The sequence below is a fragment of the Sphaerodactylus townsendi genome, linkage group LG05 (genome assembly GCF_021028975.2).
Source record: "Sphaerodactylus townsendi isolate TG3544 linkage group LG05, MPM_Stown_v2.3, whole genome shotgun sequence".
Lineage (NCBI taxonomy): Eukaryota > Metazoa > Chordata > Lepidosauria > Squamata > Sphaerodactylidae > Sphaerodactylus > Sphaerodactylus townsendi.
In genome coordinates this window covers 14,470,423-14,488,336 of record NC_059429.1, presented here as the reverse complement: position 1 = coordinate 14,488,336, position 17,914 = coordinate 14,470,423, and the positions used below count along the sequence as shown (strand labels likewise).

General features: G+C 51.3%; 1 protein-coding gene across 1 annotated transcript in view; it reads left to right on the top strand.

The window, feature by feature from the left end:
• Nucleotides 1–17,914, top strand: part of STK11 (serine/threonine kinase 11) — a 90,486-nt gene that overhangs the window by 64,835 nt on the left and 7,737 nt on the right. The window contains exon 8 of the mRNA XM_048495996.1: nucleotides 3,829–4,031. Coding sequence (XP_048351953.1) covers nucleotides 3,829–4,031 — 203 coding nt within the window. The remainder of the gene's footprint in view (nucleotides 1–3,828; nucleotides 4,032–17,914) is intronic.

Genomic DNA, 17,914 nt, shown 5'->3' with positions numbered 1-17,914 from the left:
GCAACTGTAGGCAAGGAAGGCTGCGTTCATCCCACCACCATTGGTGTAGGGCTGAGATCAGTGTACCTTATCACAGAGGTCGTTGTGTCATCGATAGTACAACCTGACCACTGAGTGTGTGTTGGGGGAGGCAATTGACTCCACAAGGTGTGCCAGTTGCCTTGATCCCTTCAGGCAAAGTCGGCCCACTGGCTGAAAGTGGTCCCCAGGTGAAGTCCAAAACAGGTGAAGTCATCCCTTACCTCGAGCAACCAGGATATCACAAACCTGGCAAACTTGGGAGTGCTCCCTAGTGCGCTTCATGGGGCTGCGTGTTCAAGCTTTGCTTATTTGTTTTTTTTAAACGGGGGAGAGGCTGTAGCTCTCTGGGGCAAAGACCCAAATCTGCAGTTGATGTCTTCCAGTGGCGAGGAGTCTGTGGCCTGCCCACGTAAAGGGGGTGACCGAGACATTCCCAGCCCCCAAGACCTGTGAGAGAAATCAGCAAGGAAAGACCTGCTGCTCGTTTCAGCTGGTCTGTGCGTTCCACAGCCTCTTGCGCACAGGTGTCAAACTCGCGGCCCTCCAGATGTTATGGACAACAGTTCCCATCATCCCCTGCCATCATTATGCTGGCAGGGGATGATGGGAACTGTAGTCCATAACATCTGGAGGGCTGCGAGTTTGACACCTATGCTCTTGCGTATTCTCCCAAATCAGGTTTGCGACTGGAACTTTTCCAGCTGCCTTTATTTGCCCTTCTGCTTTCCTGCCCCATCTCAGAGCCTCTCTCTCTCTCTTCTTTTTTCTCCACACCCTCATTAGCATGGATACATATGCAGATGCTTGAATTTAATCTCCCAGAGGGCTGGAATCGATATTGCCGCGCAGGTTTTCGCTGTTACCCCAAACCTATTTTTACTCTTCCTAATAAGTAGGACAAGGAGGGGGAAGCAGGAGATGGGTTAAAATAGAGCAAAAAAACCGAATTCCGATGTTTTTGGTGCCCTGCGGCATCCTTGCCGTTTTTTTGGTCGTTCCCTTTGCCTCGTGCTTCCTTTTCGGGCGAATTCTCAAAAGGTGTCCAACGAGGCTGTGAACGTTACAGGTTTTAATGGCTTGGTTTTAAAAAAAACCAAAGAGAACCACGAGTTTTTAACCTTAACTAATGATTGCAGTCAAACTGACCTTGGGAAGTGAGGGGGGGTGGGAGGAAGCAACTTGTCATTTTGCTGTAAATTGCTGTGATGAAATGTAGGGCATTGGTCATTTGGAACTAGCGACACTGAGCAGGGAAGTGAAATTGACAAATCGGGTAAAGTGGATAACATTCTATATTCTTAGCGTTCTGGTTTCCTTCCTGCCTCGTGTCTTCGCTGCCATTCTGTGCTGTAAAAAAATATACTTAATGAAATATAGATTCTCCCCCCACCCCTTTTTGCTGCTGGTATCCCAGGTATCAAATCGATGATATGCTGCCTCTGAATATGAAGATTCTTTTTCATTGTCACAGATAACTACAGTTGACTTGCCTTCTCCTTTTCGTTGAGGAAGAGGGGCAAGTAATCTGGCTTCAGATTACTTGCAGGAGAGGAGCAGCAGTGGTGTAGGAGGTTAAGAGCAGGTGTACTCTAATCTGGAGGAAACAGGTTTGATTCCCCACTCTGCCACTTGAGCTGTGGAGACTGATCTGGGGAATTCAGATTGGCCTGTACACTCCCACGCACGCCAGCTGGGTGACCTTGGGCTAGTCACAACTTCTCAGAGCTCTCTCAGCCCCACCTACCTCACAGGGTGTTTGCTGTGAGGGGGGAAGGGCAAGAAGATTGTAAGCCCCTTTGAGTCTCCTACAGGAGAGAAAGGGTGGATATAAATCCAAACTCTTCTTCTTCTTCATATCCATAAGCTATAAAATGAGGGGCAGGGCAGAAGGGGCTCCTTCGCCAGTGTTGAGGAGGAGGTGGAAGGTCATCCCCAGAGATGCAAATTGGAGAAATCTCTGCTGGGGGAGGGGGGGAGCAGAGTTCAGAGCAAAAGGGAATGAAAGGCACATGGTCGGAGACCTCTAGGAATTGCTTCCTTGACACTGCCTATCAGTTTTGGCCTGGGAGCCCATGTCCAGAAGTCGCCACTTGCTAGCAGCCTGCGCCAGCAAGCCTGGAGCTGTCAAGGGCCTCCCTCTCTGGTTTCGAAGGCCCTGCAACAGTCAAGACTGATTCAATTAAACGCCCATCTGTTTCCTACAGCCGGCGGCTTCACGGCCAGAGCCTTACCAGGAATCTGGCCTCTGGTGCCACTGAAATGGAGGAGCCTGGCTTGGGAAGGCGGGGGGGGGGTGGTGGTGGTGGTGGTGGTGGTGGTCTTAACTGTGTTTGCCAGCCGTCCCTTCAAATGGCTTCCTCATTAGAAGAGACACGAAGCGATGCGTGGGGGTGCGACTTTTGCATATGTTATCTGTCCTCTTTCCTTGGCCGATGGGGTGTTGCTGGGGACGGACTACTAGTACGGACAGCTTTTTAAAAAAACGAGTGACAAGTCGACAGTGTTTAGCTTCCCACCCCCGATGCTCCAAGGGGTTTAGCTTCCCACCCCAGTGTTTAGCTTCCCACCCCGATGTGTTCAGGGGTAGTGTGGCAGGGACAGAGGCAGGAGGGAACACTTCCAAAGCAGCCATAGTTCTGGGAAGGGAATTCGCACAGAAACCATGGAGTAACAACCACTGGAACGCTTTAAGGAGCAGCAGTGGCGTAGGAGGTTAAGAGCTCGTGTATCTAATCTGGAAGAACCGGGTTTGATTCCCAGCTCTGCCGCCTGAGCTGTGGAGGCTTATCTGGGGAATTCAGATTAGCCTGTACACTCCCACACACGCCAGCTGGGTGACCTTGGGCTAGTCACAGCTTCTCGGAGTTCTCTCAGCCCCATCTACCTTGTTGTGAGGGGGGAAGGGCAAGGAGATTGTCAGCCCCTTTGAGTCTCCTGCAGGAGAGAAAGGGGGGATATAAATCCAAACTCTTCTTCTTCTTCTTCTTAACACACCAGAAAGGTGCAGAGCCCTCAGGGGATGGGGCTGAATATAAATGTGATAATAAATAAATAAATATAAATAAATAAATAAATAAAAACTTGCAGTCTGACATCTTGGTGGGGAGGGCATTTCCCCCCTTTGGTTTATAGTGTTCCCCCTCCTGAAAGCCAGGGGAGGGGGGCTGTTGCTCAGTGGTTAGTGCAGGAAGCCCCATGTTCAGACACCGGCATATCCAGGTAATGGGTGATGGAAAAGGCCACTGCCTGAGACCTTGGAGAGTTGCTGCCCGTCTGAGCTGACCAGGCTGGCATAAGGCTGCTTCTTGTGCAACCGGGCCTTGCACAGAGATGGCCCAGGAAGATGGGCAGGAGAAATAATTTATGGCAAGAGAAACAGGGAGATATTTTGAAGATCTGGACACAATTTATGGACTGGATGAAAGACATTGGAGTCAAAGAAGAAATATGGGAGAAGAGAGTACAAAGAATGAACTTATTGCTTAAATAAATGAGAAAGAACACTGGGGGGGGAAAGGGGGGAAAGTATGGTTTGGAATATGTCAACAAGAATGCATATATTGTATAAATGTACTGAAATTTCAAACTATACAATAAAAAAATAAAAATGGAAAATGGGCAGGTGGGCAGGTGGGCGAAGACAAAACAAAGGAACCTTCAGCAAGGCTGTCCCCATAGCAAGGGAACAGCAAGTGAGTCCACCACTGTGTGGGATTGTTGGGGCTACCCCGGGTACCCCCGGGAAACGTGGGCCTGCGACAACCGCTCCTCTGACCATCTGTTTCCTTGCCTCGCTTCTCATTGTAGCTGGTTTCGAAAAAAGCACCCACAGTCTGAGCCTCTGGTCCCCATCCCTCCCAGCCCGGAGACCAAGGACAAGTGGAGGAGCATGACAGTGGTCCCTTACCTGGAAGACCTGCACGGCTACCATGAGGAGGAGGAGGAAGAGGACTTGAAAGAGGACTACTTGGAGGACGAGATCATTTATACTCAGGACTTCCCAGTACCAGGTAAGGGAGCTCCCGGAGATGGGTCGCCGGCAGGGTGTCAATATGGATGGTGGCTCTGGCGTAAGGCGAGTGCATATGTTCCTTAACATAGAAATGTTTATGTCCTCAAAGAGCTGCCTAGAACTGCACAGATAGTTGGTGGAAGCGTAGCAGGGCCTCTCCCGGGCAGTTCCCTAGTACTGTGCGGTCCTGTGCAGAGCCCCCGTGGGCTCGTGTGGTGTCAGGCTTGCAATCTAGCCGTTGCACAAATCCAGGAGACCTTTAGCATCACTCTAAAGGGGTCGCAAGTTCGTGCACAGCTGTAGGGTTTCGTGTCTGCTATTTTGGGCTGGTGACAACTGGGAAGCGTTCTTGAAGTCTGTAGCATCCCCGAGTAAACCTTCCCACGCACACTGGGTTAGACCAGCCGCTCTGCCAACCGAACCCATCATGTGGGCCCCGTTACAGTGATGTGATTTGTAGGTCATCCCTTGTTTACTCTCCCCCCAAAGGCTTCACAACAAACCTTGGCACTTGGGTAACTAGGTGGCTGTTCGCTTCTGAGAGAGAGGAGCCAGCCGCTGCCATAGAAACACAGCTGTAGGAAAAGAGACGGGCTTCGGTGCGCTGCCAGGAACCCAGAAGGCACAAATGAGGCTAGCCACATGCAGGTCCAAATTCAGACACTTGCTTCCACATTCTTGTGTCAGTGCTGTCATGTGAGACAGCATGGGGTTAGGGCAAAGTATACGTCAGGGAGGGGTCACCACTGCCTCCCCCTCCAAATCCTTCAGCTCGGCACAGCCCGTGTCTTTTGGGGACCCCGTGGATGTCTTCGTGCCGCATCCCTTTATATCTTCTGCAGAGGGTGCTCCCAAGCCGTGTCCTCTCTCTTCTCCAAGTTATTTTTAAAGATGGGCTTTCAAAATAGCTGCGTTCACAGCGGACATCACGTCCATCGTGCCCAATTCACGTGGCTCAGGCTTCTCCCCTTAAGGTTATTTTTCCATTCCGTTGAGTGCCTTCATTCCTCCACCCGAGCTGCTAATGCCACCCCTAGTTGAAAAGGCTCTTTGCCAAGCTCAGGGTTGCCCTAAAAATGAACTGGACTTGGTGGCATCTTTCCTACTGCTGGTTTGGTGTCAACAGAAGTGGGTATGAAGGAGAGATGGAAAGAGAGGTGGATCCAGACTTCTCTGCCATTTGTTTGTGCAGACTCCAGTTAGCTTGCTAGATCTTTGCCGTTCAGAAGATCTTTCCAGTGCTAATTCTCTTTTTAAAAAAAATAATGACTTCTCTTCAGCATTGGTCAAAGCTGTGCGCACACAGCCCTTGAAAAGGTTAATATTTCATGCCAAGAGAAGTTAAGGCAAGCGTGTGTGTGTGTGTGAGCAAGTTGTAGCTGATTTCTGGATACCCCATTAACGGGCTTTTAAGGCAAGTGAGAAGCAGAGGTGGTTTCTCATTGCCTTGCTTTGTACTGGCCCTTCTTAGCATTGGCGTACCGGCCAATGGGCAAAGTGGGCAGTTGCCCAAGGCGCAGAAATTTTAAGTCACGTGGGGGCGCCTGATTTCTAAGCCCTGTCCACTCTGGCTAAGCCCTGCCCACTCTGTACAGTGGCCCACAAGCCACCAGAGGCTAAGCAGGAGGACGGGGAGCTCCGCCTCTGGTGAATTTGAGCTGCTGGGGCCGTCCGGGAAGGGTGAGTGCCGTGGCAGGGCTGCTCCACCCATGGGGGGGCATCAAACTCAGGTTTGCCCAGGGCGCCAGTTTACCTAGGTCAGTGGTGGCGAACCTATGGCACGGGTGCCAGAGGTGGCACTCAGAGCCCTCTTTGTGGGCACGCGTGCCCAGAGTTCATCATGGGGGACGGAAAATCATACCCCCCCCACACACACACATGCATCTAGGCTGGCCTGGGCACGATCCTTTACCTGGGAGTAAGCTCTGTTGCTGGCAATGGGTCTTGCTTCTGAGTAAACCCTCCTAGGGTTGTGATTCACCCATTCGAAGCATTGCACGGTTGCTTCACCAAGCTTACTCCTGAGTAACGCGCACCTCGGAGCCAACCGTTTTTCCTAAACTAAAACCTCAGTATTCAGGTTAAATTGCCGTGTTGGCACTTTGCGATAAATAAGTGGGTTTTGGGTTGCAGTTTGGGCGCTCGGTCTCGAAAAGGTTCACCATCACTGGCCTAGGTACACCACTGCTTCTTAGCTTCCGAGATCTGGTGAGATCAGATTATGCCATGTTGCCTTCTGTCCTGTGTGTTTCTCAGATGGGCAAAAATTCTGCTTCTGCTAGTAGGGGGCTGGAACTCTGCTTCAAAGAGAAGCTGAAGCCTAACCTGGCTGTCGGTAGTCTTACTGAGCTTCCAAAGTTTTAAAAGGCATTTAAAGTATATTTTCCCACAGATACAAGGGCTAGAAACTTGGCTCCTCCTTCAAAAAGGCTTTGCTTCTCCACATTCTGGGTCCCAGTTGAAAAGGGAATCCCACGGCCGCGAGATGTTTCCGCCTGTTCTAATAAACATTTCCCCTAATTGCTCCCCTGTTGCATTTCTCAGGTATGTTCGAGGCAGGGCTTAGAGAGGAGGAGGAGGAGAGCACAGATCAGCAGGGACTGCTTGCGTACCTGTTCGAAGACGCAGACTTGACGACCAGCACTGAGGAGGAAAGAGCCAGAAGCTTAGTTTAGGAGGTCAAAGAATGCCAGGGAGCGGCTGGTTCTGGAACGGCTAGAATGGTTTTCATCTTGGGCAAGGCGGGGGCGGGGAGCGGGCGAACCTGCCAGGTAGACTCCAGCCAGACATAACTTTTGAATGAAAAAACAAAAGAGCACTCCTTTGTATTCTTAGGATCATAATGCTGTCAGGATGTTGTCCCAAAGGCACAACTGCAGACCCAGGAAGCTTTTCGAGGCTGCTTGTATATATATTTTTTTTCTCTGCCGGGACTACCCATCTGCTTGGCTGCCTTCTGCTTCTTGCAGGCGTCACAGTGGCGCTGAGCACCCAACAGGTTTTTTTGACACAGTTTCCACTTCAGTTCTACATTGCCCTCTCCTTGGGTGCACATCCAGCCGTGGCCGACTGGGATTTCCACCATTTTTAATCTGTCCCAGCCCTCCAGAGTTAAGCAGGCAAATGTTTGCTTCCATGCCAGCGGAAGTGCCTTGTACTTAACTCCAGCGTGTTAGGCAGAAGAGGTGAAGGAGCTGCAGAGCCGGGGGGTGGGGTGTAGGAAAGGTGTAGGAAGCTCCCACCCCCTGCTTTCACGGTCTTGGGAATGAGGAGGCAAACAGGGCCGCTGTTCAGCGAGGGCAGTCTCAGTCAGTAGCTGGCGTCCTTTTTAGCCATCCACCTGTGCTTAGGAGGCTATAGGGTGAATGACCACACCAAGCAACTCTCTGCAGTTGATTAATCTTCCCTGAGCCAGACCTGCGCATGGCCCTGAGGCGGCGGCAGCTGCTCCCTTGTGCCTTGCAGGTTCCTGAAACAGAATTCCTTGGTCCCAGGTTGCCTGTGTTTGGCCCAGGAGGCCAGGTTCCCCTCTGAGCAACCCCACCTTTCCCAGTTCACCTGCTGCTCTGCTCTCCCTGACCCCCCCACCCCAATACCGGTCCTGCCTCCTTCTCTGCCCCCCTTATTCCCGGCTGCATCAGTTACGGGAGGAAGGGCTAACATGTGTTGCCCCTCAAGGCTCCCCATGTTTGGCATACTCCTGTGCATATTGTGGCTCTGCCCCATGGATGGCAATCCCCATAAAGGTTTGCAGAAATCCGAGGGGCGGTTGAACACCAGGCAGGCCCCTACTGTGAGGCTTCCGGGCAGCGGTGGTTCACAAACCTAGAAGCCCATCTGTTGCCCATCGTTAGGATCCTGAGGGTCTGAGACCTTCCCTCTGTCTCTGTCCCTCCCTGCTGGGGGAGCATTGGCTCTGTGGGTAGGAGAGTCACCATAGCCTTACTCACTTGCCATTATCTGTTGCTTATGCAAACAGCGGCTGCTGCTGCGTTTGAGAGCTGGCAGAGGGCTTGTCAGTCAGTGGGTTTGACGTGCAATTACAGGAAGAGGTTTGATCGTCTCTCTCTCTCTCTCTCCCGCTCCCTGTTTTTCATGCCTTGTTCTACCACTTCTCCCGGGTAACAAAAAGCTCTTTATCTCCACTCCCCCGCAATAAGGGTACGTCCTTTAAAACGCACACACTCCAACACACACACACAAATTATTATCGCATCCCATTTTTGTTGCATTAAGCTGTTCTTCGCAACCTTTTCGTAACTTAGTAAGTAAGCTTTTTTTCCTTTTTTAAAAAAAATGTTGAGTCTTGAGTAGCAAAATAAAAACCTTTTAAGAAAACCTCAATCTGGCTCCTCACATTGTAGAAGCGTTGCAGTTCATTTCATAGCGGACTGGTTATTTATCCAGCAGGTACTAAACCCACTGAGAGCAGGCAGGGGAATTCGGCTCGCCAGAAACGGGCGTTTGTTCAGCTGAGGCGGGGGGGGGGCACCCCCACCCCTTTGAGAAGCTTAGCTCAAGTCACAAAAGATTTAAAACGCCAGCTTTAAAATCCATCTGGAAAGGGCTTAGAAAAAGAACAATTCAGGCTCCCCCCCCCCCCCCCCCCGCCTGAAAAAGTATCTTCAGAACTTTCTCTGCCGGAGACCCTGGACCAGGGGTCTGCAACCTGCGGCTCTTCAGACGTTCGTGGACTACAATTCCCATCAGCCCCTGCCACCATGGCCAATTGCCCATAGTGGCAGGGGCTGATGGAAATTGTAGTCCACGAACATCTGGAGAGCCGCAGGTTGCAGACCCCTGCCCTGGAGATACGGTTGCCAGCTTCCCGGAGGGACCTGAAGATCTGCCAGGTTTGGAGCTGATCTCTAGACCAGCGATTCCCAACCAGGGTTCCGTGGTACCCTGGGGTGCCGTGAGCATGTCCCAGGGGTACGGCGGCAATGCTACTGGCTATCCTCACTTTTGTGATGTCTCCCGCCAGCACCAGCAAGGGTATGGAGCTGGCCTAGGAGGCAGGGCCTGCCCCAAGGTCAGCAGCTACTTCCCACCCACCACCCCACCCCCCGTGCTTCCCTTCACCCTGGGAGGGGAAGGTGGGGGAGGTGGTAAGCAGGGGAACTGGCAGGGGAAGTTGGGGGGAGGATGGCAGGGGTACCGTGAGATATGAAGAGTGAGGTCAAGGGTACCGTGATGTCGAAAAGGTTGGAAAACACTGCTCTAGACAGTGGCGTAGTGGTTAAGAGCAGGAGGAACCGGATTTGATGCCCCGCTCTGCCACCTGACCTCTGGAGGCTTCTCTGGGGAACTAGATTAGCCTGTACACTCCCAATGCACGCCAGCTGGTGACTTTGGGCTAGTCACAGTTCTTCTGAGCTCTCTCAGCCCCACCTACTTCACAGGGTGTTTGTTGTGAGGGCGGGGAAGAGAAAGGAGTTTGTGAGCCCCTTTGAGTCTCCTCCAGGAGAGAAAGGGGGGATATAAATCCAACTCTTTTTCTTCTTCTTCTTCTAGACTACAGAGATCAGGCAACGGCTGCTTTGGAGGGTGGGCTGTATGGCGTTGTACCCTGCCCTCCCCAGGGCCTGTCCCCAGATCTCCAGGGATTTTTCCTCTTGGCTAGTCTACTTAGACAGCTGCTTCTCATCAGAGTAGGTAATGGGGTTGTTTGACACAGGGTAAGGCAGGTTCATTTTTCCAGTATCAGGGAAGGGCCATGACATAGTGCAGGGGTCTGCAACCTGCGGCTCTCCAGATGCTCGTGGACTACAAATCCCATCAGCTCCTGCCACCATGGCCAATTGCTGATGGGAATTGTAGTCCATGAACGTCTGGAGAGCCGCAGATTGCAGACCCCTGATTAGTGGAAAGGGGTGTCTAGGCTGAAAGGCCCAGTTCAGTCATCAACATTTTCCAGGGGATAAAGGTTTTGCAATTCAAAGCTCACTGGTCAGGTCCTACCGAAGGGAGCTTTGGTTGCAAAACCCCATCCCCTGGAATATTATGTTGGCCTGCGCGACGTAGTGGTTAAGAGCAATAGACTCTAATCTGGAGAACCGGGTTGGATTCCCCCACTCCTCCGCATGATCAGCGGGCTCTTATCTGGTGAACTGGATTTGTTTTCCCGCTCCTACACATGATGCCTGCTGGGCGACCTTCTCTCTGAACTATCTCATCCACTCCTACCTCACAAGGTCTCTGCTATGGAGAGAGGAAGGGGAGGGAGTTTGTAAGCTGCCTTGAGTCTCCTTACAAGAGAGAAAGGCGGGGTATAAATCCAAACTCTCCTCTTTTTCTTCTGCTAAGGCACTACAGCAGGGGTGTCCAACTCTGGCGCTTCAGATGTTCATAGACTACAATTCCCATCAGCTGTATGCACACAGCCCTTGAAAAGGTTAATGTTTCATGCCAGGAGGGGCTGATGGGAATTGAAGTCCATGAACATCTGAAGCACCAGAGTTGGACGCCCCTGCACTTGAAGTATGTAGTAACAGAACAAATATCTCTAGACCTGGACTCTCTCAACTTGTCATGTAGGTTCCCTTAAGAAGGCCAGAGTGCTCTGTGTTTGGCGTTGCGGCGGGGGGGGGGGGGGGTAATTTGGGGGAGGAGACTTCATAGTTCTGTTTGTGAACATATCTGTCTGCAGTGAGTACATTTCAAGGATCTCTGCTTTAGCTACAAAAACAAAAGGATTTCAAGCTCTTGAAAGAAATCAGTGCTGCACAGGAAAGTATGAAGGACATGCAAGGTATTAGGAATTCAAGCTTTTCTCTCCACAGGTGTCGAAAGCCTCAAATAATCTGACGCAAATGCCCACCACAAAATTACTCTGCTAGGACCAAATCTAACACATAGCATGAACAGCTCATCAGCCAAGGGAGGGGTTGAGTCCAGTGTCACCCATCAAAAAGTAATATGTTAGATTTCACCCTCTTCCTGTGAGGACACGTCCCAAGTAACCAGGGTTTGGCAAGTAAATTATCCAGTGTACCTCCATTCTGGGTGCTCCTTCAGTGAAGTTGTTTCTATTGCTGGGAGAAAAAGGACAGGTGTGTTATCTCAGCTTAAGTTGGGAGGGTTCAACCTATCCCTGTCTGTGGGTAAGGGATCGAGGACAGGAGAGTGTCGGCTGGAGGCCAAAGACACAATCCAACCAGAGGTGGGATCCAGCACATTCTCGCAGGTTCCCGAGAGTAGGTTACTAATTATTTGTGTGTGCCGAGAGGGGGTTACTAATTGGTGATTTTGCCACGTGATTTTTGCCTTAGTTACGCCCCTCCTCTCAGCAGTAGCGCGCAGAACTTGAAGCAGTCTATCAGGAAGTGCACCGGTGTGCGTGGCAGCCTGTGCCTGCGTGCATTCGTTTCCCTCCCAAGGACTGGCGCAGCGGCTGCATCCTTGCCACAGCCCCGCCCAGGAATGCCCCACCCCCGTCATGTCCCGCCCAGCCCAATTGGCGCTACGCCACAGTTTGAATCCCACCACCATGGGAACCTGTTACTAAAATTTTTGGATCCCACCACTGAGTCCAAGTAGGAAATGAACCTTGGTTTGGGGAGCTGGTTTTGCATACCCTGCTGTGTTGTGGACTCTCTCGAGTGGCATTTGGATAGTCAAGCCTCTCTGGCCCTGGGATGTCCACAATCGCAGTTATTTAAAGATGGCTAGGAAAAGCCCATTTAGTGCTAGCAAAGGATTGGTGGGGCCTGCGGCTCTGGCTACAGTTTAGGTTCCACACATTGCTACTTAATTTGCATCCGGCAAAGAGAGCTTTGACTCATGCAAGCCTCTGATACGCTACTGGACTCCAGTTCGGTTCCGCTGCAACAGTCAAACATGGATGCCCATGTGATATGAATGGGGTGCTCTGCAGGACTGCAGCCTTGGGGGAGGTGAAGTTTGAAAGGGGGATTTATCTGACTGTGACTTGGGCGCTGAATTCAGTTCTTGGTCATTAGCTTTGGATCAAAAGTAGGGAGCCCTATTCTCTCCCCTGCCCACAAATGTCATACAGTTCCTTCTGCCTCTTAGCGTGGCGTAGTGGTTAAGAGCAGGTGCACTCTAATCTGGAGAACTGGGTTTGATTCCCTGCTCTGCCACTTGAGTTGTGGAGACTTATCTAGGGAACCAGAGTAGCTTGTGCACTCCAACACACGCCAGCTGGGTGACCTTGGGCCAGTCACAGTTCTTCGGAGCTCTCTCAGCCCCACCCACCTCATGGGTGTTTGTTGTGGGGGGAGGGGGGAGGGAAAGGAGATTGTAAACCCCTTTGAGTCTCCTTACAGGAGAGAAATGGGGGATATAAATCCAAACTCTTCTTTTTAGTCCATCTTCTTGCTTTTCTGGTTTCTTGTGCCCCTACCAGTTTGCACATGCCCATGCGCTATTTGCTATCTGAGAGCTGCTGAGAGTCACTCTCCCCTGCCGCTCCCCCTAATCATCCAGACCCCATCCCGACTTCATATGAAAACCAGTTGGATGACTCAGCTCCCAGGAGAGGCAGTGTGGGGTAGTGGTTAAGAGCTGGTGGACTCAGATCTGGAAAACCGGGTTTGTTTCTCCACTCCTCCATGTGAAGCCTGCTGGGTGACCTTGAGCTTGTCACAGTTCTCTCGGAACTCTCTCAGCACCACTTACCTCAGAACTCTCTCAGCCCCACTTACACACTTATATCACAAGGTGTCTGTTATGGGGAGAGGAAGGGGAAAGGAGTTTGTAAGCCCCTCTGAGTTTCCTTACAGGAGAGAAAGGTGGGGTATAAATCCAAACTCTCTTCTTCAGGTGACCAGGGCCCTCCAAATTTTGCCTTCTGAGGCTCCTCTTCCCACTTTCTCCCCCCAAGCTTAGCAGGTAGCACCACATGACAGCGTGGTCTGTGTGGGCAAGACACTGTTGGTGTCCCCCTGCAAGACTTCTCACTAACTGGCCCGTGGATCTCACTGGAGCTCACCTGTCACAGTTGCTCTCCATTTTGATTTCCCATGGTTGGCCTTGGTGACCCAGGAGGCCCCTTCTAACTCCGTTCTCCAGAGACACCATTGAGCTAGCCCCAGAACTTCTCCTGGTACAAGACCTCAGTGCCCAATTCTACCCTTGGGCCTATTGCAGTGCTGGCGAACCTATGGCCCTCCAGATGTTCATTGGCCATGCTGGCAGGGGCTGATGAGAATTGTAGTCCATGAACATCTGGAAGGCCATAGGTTTGCCACCATGGGCCTATTGTAAACACTGCAGACCATGTCTATTTTACCCCTGAACTGAGAGAAAGATGCACTCCATGCCCTTTCACCAAAGGAACAGTTTGCACGCATCTTGCATTCTTTCGTTCGGGGAAGAGAGCAGCGTCAACTGACTGCAGAACGTGCCAGCCATATTCTCTGGCCACGCGTGCCCCCCTCGCCCCCAATTTCTTATCATTTTGAGTTCACAGGCACCGTGGCTGGAAGCTGGATATTTCACAGAGAGAGAGAGAGAAAAAGAGCTGGTATCTTCTTCGTTCTTCGTTGGGTGGCACATTGGAAGGAGAGAAGAAATCGAGAGGTTTCTTTCTCCTCCACCCCCGCTGCTCGGCTCTGGAAGAGAACAGTCTCCGAACCTCTATGATCAATTCCCTTGCAGTTTGTACCAGGTCGCCGCAGAGAGGGGGAGCTGGGGGGGGGGGGGGGAGAGAGCAAGAGCACAAGTGACTCACTGGCGGGGGTGGATGCTCAGTTGGGGGGGGGGGGAAACTCATTAGTCCTTCCATTGATCAGAGGAGGAAGAGGCCTCGAGCAGAAGGCTCTCCTTTTCTGTCTTTCTTTTTGCCCTCCTCGCCTTCCTTTCTCCCGAAACACACACTTAAAAATTTATACTGCTTGGCTGAGCCTTCAAATGCTTCCCCCCCCCCCCCTTTCATCTTGAAGGGCATTAAAAGACTCGTTTGAGAGAAGAGGCTGGTGAGGACAGATGAAGTCTGGGGTGTTTTTTTTCTCCGTCCCTTATGAAAATATGCAGCATGTTTCCAGGAAAATATTTCACCGGGAGGATAAGGGCAGATCCAGTCCTGGCTGGGTCTCGAGTTACTCAAGAGCTGAATTGCTGCAGTGGGGCCGGGGGGGGGGTATACTGTTTCCCGGGCCCCATTTCTTTTTGTATAATGTCCCACCGCTTTTCATCTTTCACTGCTGTGCCTGGGAAAGCTATTTCTGTACAAGCTTTTGGGGGAGGAACACCATTAGGCTGAGCTTAACATCTCTCAGACCTGCTTGCATGTTCTGACAGCCGACGGCTCACATACAAGGCAAATCTATTGACCTGCTTGTCAAACGGGCAGTAAAGCAGCTCAGAGCTTCAAGCTAGAAATGTGACAGACCTGCAGGGTCCAGGACCATGGTGGTGAACCTTTGGCACTCCAGATGTTATGGACTACAATTTCCATCAGCCCCAGTTGGCCATGCTGGAAGGCGCTGATGGGAATTGTAGTCCATAACATCTGGAGTGCCAAAGGTTCGCCACCACTGGTCCAGGAGATCAGGGTCGGGCGCGGAGCGGGGTCACATGTCCCCGGGCGCATGTGAACTGGTCACATGGGGGGGCAGAGAATTGCCTCCCCTCGACCCTGCCCCACCAGGCTGCTCCCTCAGCCAGCGGAGCCTCCACCAGCTGAAGGAGGAACCTGGCAGGGCTGGGCCGAGGGGCACCCCACAGCAGGCTCCCACTGGCTAAGGGGGGCAGCCCCATAGAGCAGGTGTTGCCCCAGGCCCCATTCTTCCCCCCAAGCCTCTGATCAGGGGTCAAAGGACAGTCTGCATAAGGCCACCTGGCTGGGGGAGAGGGGTCTGTATTTGCTCACTGGATTGTAATCCAGTGTTTCCCAACCTTTTCGACATCATGGTACCCTTGACCTCGCTCTTCATATCTCAGGGTACTCCTGAGGTTCATTTGATTTTTTTTTGCATTTTTTAGGTTTTTTTTCCCGTTTTTGGCCTGTAGGTGGGGGGAGTGGCAAGCAGGGGGAGGGGAGGGAAAGCAGTGTTGTTTGCCTAAATTCGACATGGATTGGGGGGATTTAAAGGGAGAGCTCCGTTTAAATCTACCCCCCCAATCCACACTGAATTTAGGCAAATAAAACAATGCTGTTTTTCAGTGTTGTTTAAAGGGAGCCCATGAAGCTTCCAACCCCACCCCTTCAAAATCCATTTGATTCCGGTGGAAGGGGGGGCAGGCGGTAGCATTGTCACGGTACCCCTGGGACATGCTCATGGTACCCCAGGGTACCACGGAACCCTGGTTGAGAATCACTGTTGTAATCTTTGCTATGTGTACTATTTCTCAGAAGCCCCCCACCACCGTAAAAATGGTTTCTTGCAGTGTTATCAGCACAGAGACTAGGTGCAGGAGAATAAGGTGACAGAGCCCCGAGGCATTAGAATAGAGAAGGCCGCTTCAGGGCGCATGGGAGATTCCATCACTGAATGTTCCTTGAAGTAAACTTCTGCAGCTAGAAAACATGCACTGAAGGGAGAAAGATTCCAGCTTCCCTCTCGTTGCATCCTGTGTTATCATTCTGCTTGCAGGGAATATTTAACCTTTGGAGAGCATTCCAAGATGCATTCTTCCATCTGCAGTGGCACAATATGTTCTGCCGCAGAGGCGGAGCTGGGCCAAACTGTGCCCAGTGCGCATTCTATATTTTCCACTCCCATGCCCGCCTCCCCGTGGTGCCCCCCCTCCTTCCCACACTTACCTTAGTTCCTTTCCTTTTTCTAGAACTTTTTCAGGCTGCAAAAAGGCCACAGTAAAAACAGCCTGATGGGAACTATACTTCCCAGGAGACCTTGTGAGCCCCAAGGTCTCCTGGGAACTGTAGTTCCTCAGGCCGATTTTTACTGCGAACAGGCCTTTTGCAGCCTGAAAAAGTTCTAGAAAAAGGAAAGGAACTAAGGCACAGGTGTCAAACTCGTGGCCCTCCAGATGTTACGGACTACAGTTCCCATCATCCCCTGCCATGCTGGCAGGGGGATGATGGGAACTGTAGTCCATAACATCTGGAGGGCCGCGAGTTTGACACCTATGAACTAAGGTAAATGTGGAAAGAAGGGGGGGCGCTTTGGGGGAAAGGGCGAGGGGCCTGGGGGCAATTTTCCACGCCCCGCAGGCGTGCGCCCGGTGCACTGTGCACCCCCTGTCCCCTTGTCGCTCCGCCACTGTTCTGCCGTCTCATTTTACTCTGTGTGTGTGAATCGGGCTTAAGGGGTGGTTCTTGTTCAGCCCCTGGGATGCAAAGGCCAAACTAGCCATTGCAACTTTTTACAAGTTGGGCCTAGGTTCCTCTTATCCGACTCTCTTTCTCTAGAGCCTCTAGAGCAGCTGCGGGAAGCTGCTTTATAAAGAGCCACGGGGGTACCAGTTCTGCTGGAGACCAGGGCGGTTTTGTGCATAGATATTTTTTTTAAAGCACCAGGCAGGCCAAAGTCAAGAGGAAACTCTTGAACTTCTATAAACGATGCAGCTGTGAATCTTGCTTTGCATCATTTGTTTTGTTGTGCTGTTGTAACCGGAGAGACAGCAACCGTCCTCACCTTCTGAGATTTTGTCAAGTGGGAACCCTGAGAGCTAGCAACTTGATTTTTTTTTTTTTTAAAGGATTCTTAGAGTGCTGAATTCTGCACTTATTTTGCTCTTAAATGGAATTGCAGGGAATGTGAATTGGAGTGTGAGGAGCAGGGGGCTTATGCGCAAAAAAATGCTAAACGGAAGACCTGGAAATAAGAACTGCAGGAATCAATTTGTGAAACGCGGCAGGAAGTGTGCCAAGGGGACCAGGGTATAGCGCAGTGATGGTGAACCTTTTTGAGACCGAGTGCCCAAACTGCAACCCCAAACCCATTTATTTATTGCAAAGTGCCAACACGGCAATTTAACCTGAATACTGAGGTTTTAGTTTAGAAAAAAACAGTTGGCTCCGAGGCGCGCGTTACTCGGGGGAAGCATGGTGGTAGTCGGTGGCTTTGCTTTGAAGCAACCGTACAACTCTTCCAACGGGTGAATCACGACCCTAGGAGGGTTTACTCAGAAGCAAACCCCATTGCCAGCAACCAAGCTTACTCCCAGGTAAAGGATCGCACTTTAGTTCTTCCCATGAAAATCAGTGGGGCTTAACAGGGTTACCTACACTGCTTCCCCAAAACTAGGTCTTAGGTTTAATGCTAACAATCGAGCCCAGCGGCCCAGGCCAGCCTAAATGTGGGGGGGGGGGGGCGACGCTGTTTGCGCGTGCCCACTGAGAGGACTCTGAGTGCCACCTCTGGCACCCGTGCCATAGGTTTGTCACCACTGGTATCGGGTGACTGATTCCTGGTAATGTCAATATTTAAATGTCTAAATGTAAATAATCTTTTATGCCATTAAAGGTTAAACTGACTGATTCCTGGTAACTGCTTTGCCACGTATTCTAAAATCCCCCTGCCGCTTGGCAGAATGTTACAGATGGGTGAGAGAAGGTATTATTAGAAAGCCTGGTTGCCCATTCTTGCAGTCAGAGCAGAGAAGCCCTATCAGCAAGTAGAAGATGAGCCAAGAGCTTGGGAAGCTTCGAATAGCAAGGATCTGCAGCTTAGAACTGTTTTGACAAGTCATGCCGAGCCGGCGGTGCAAGGAACATGGTCTCTTCCCTGCCTTTCCTCTGGGAGTTTCAGTCCTGCCTCTGAGGAGAAGACAGGAAGATCATCCACTCCTGTGAAAGACTTTTTGTAAATCCAAAGACGGTGTCCATTCCGTCTGCTAGTCTTGAAGAACATGGCAGCTCCCAGCTGAGCTGCAGAATTGGAAAGAGAGGCTCGTACGCAAACCGCCAGCTCGACATTTTAGGCCGCGCACTACAAAATAAGGTGAAATCCA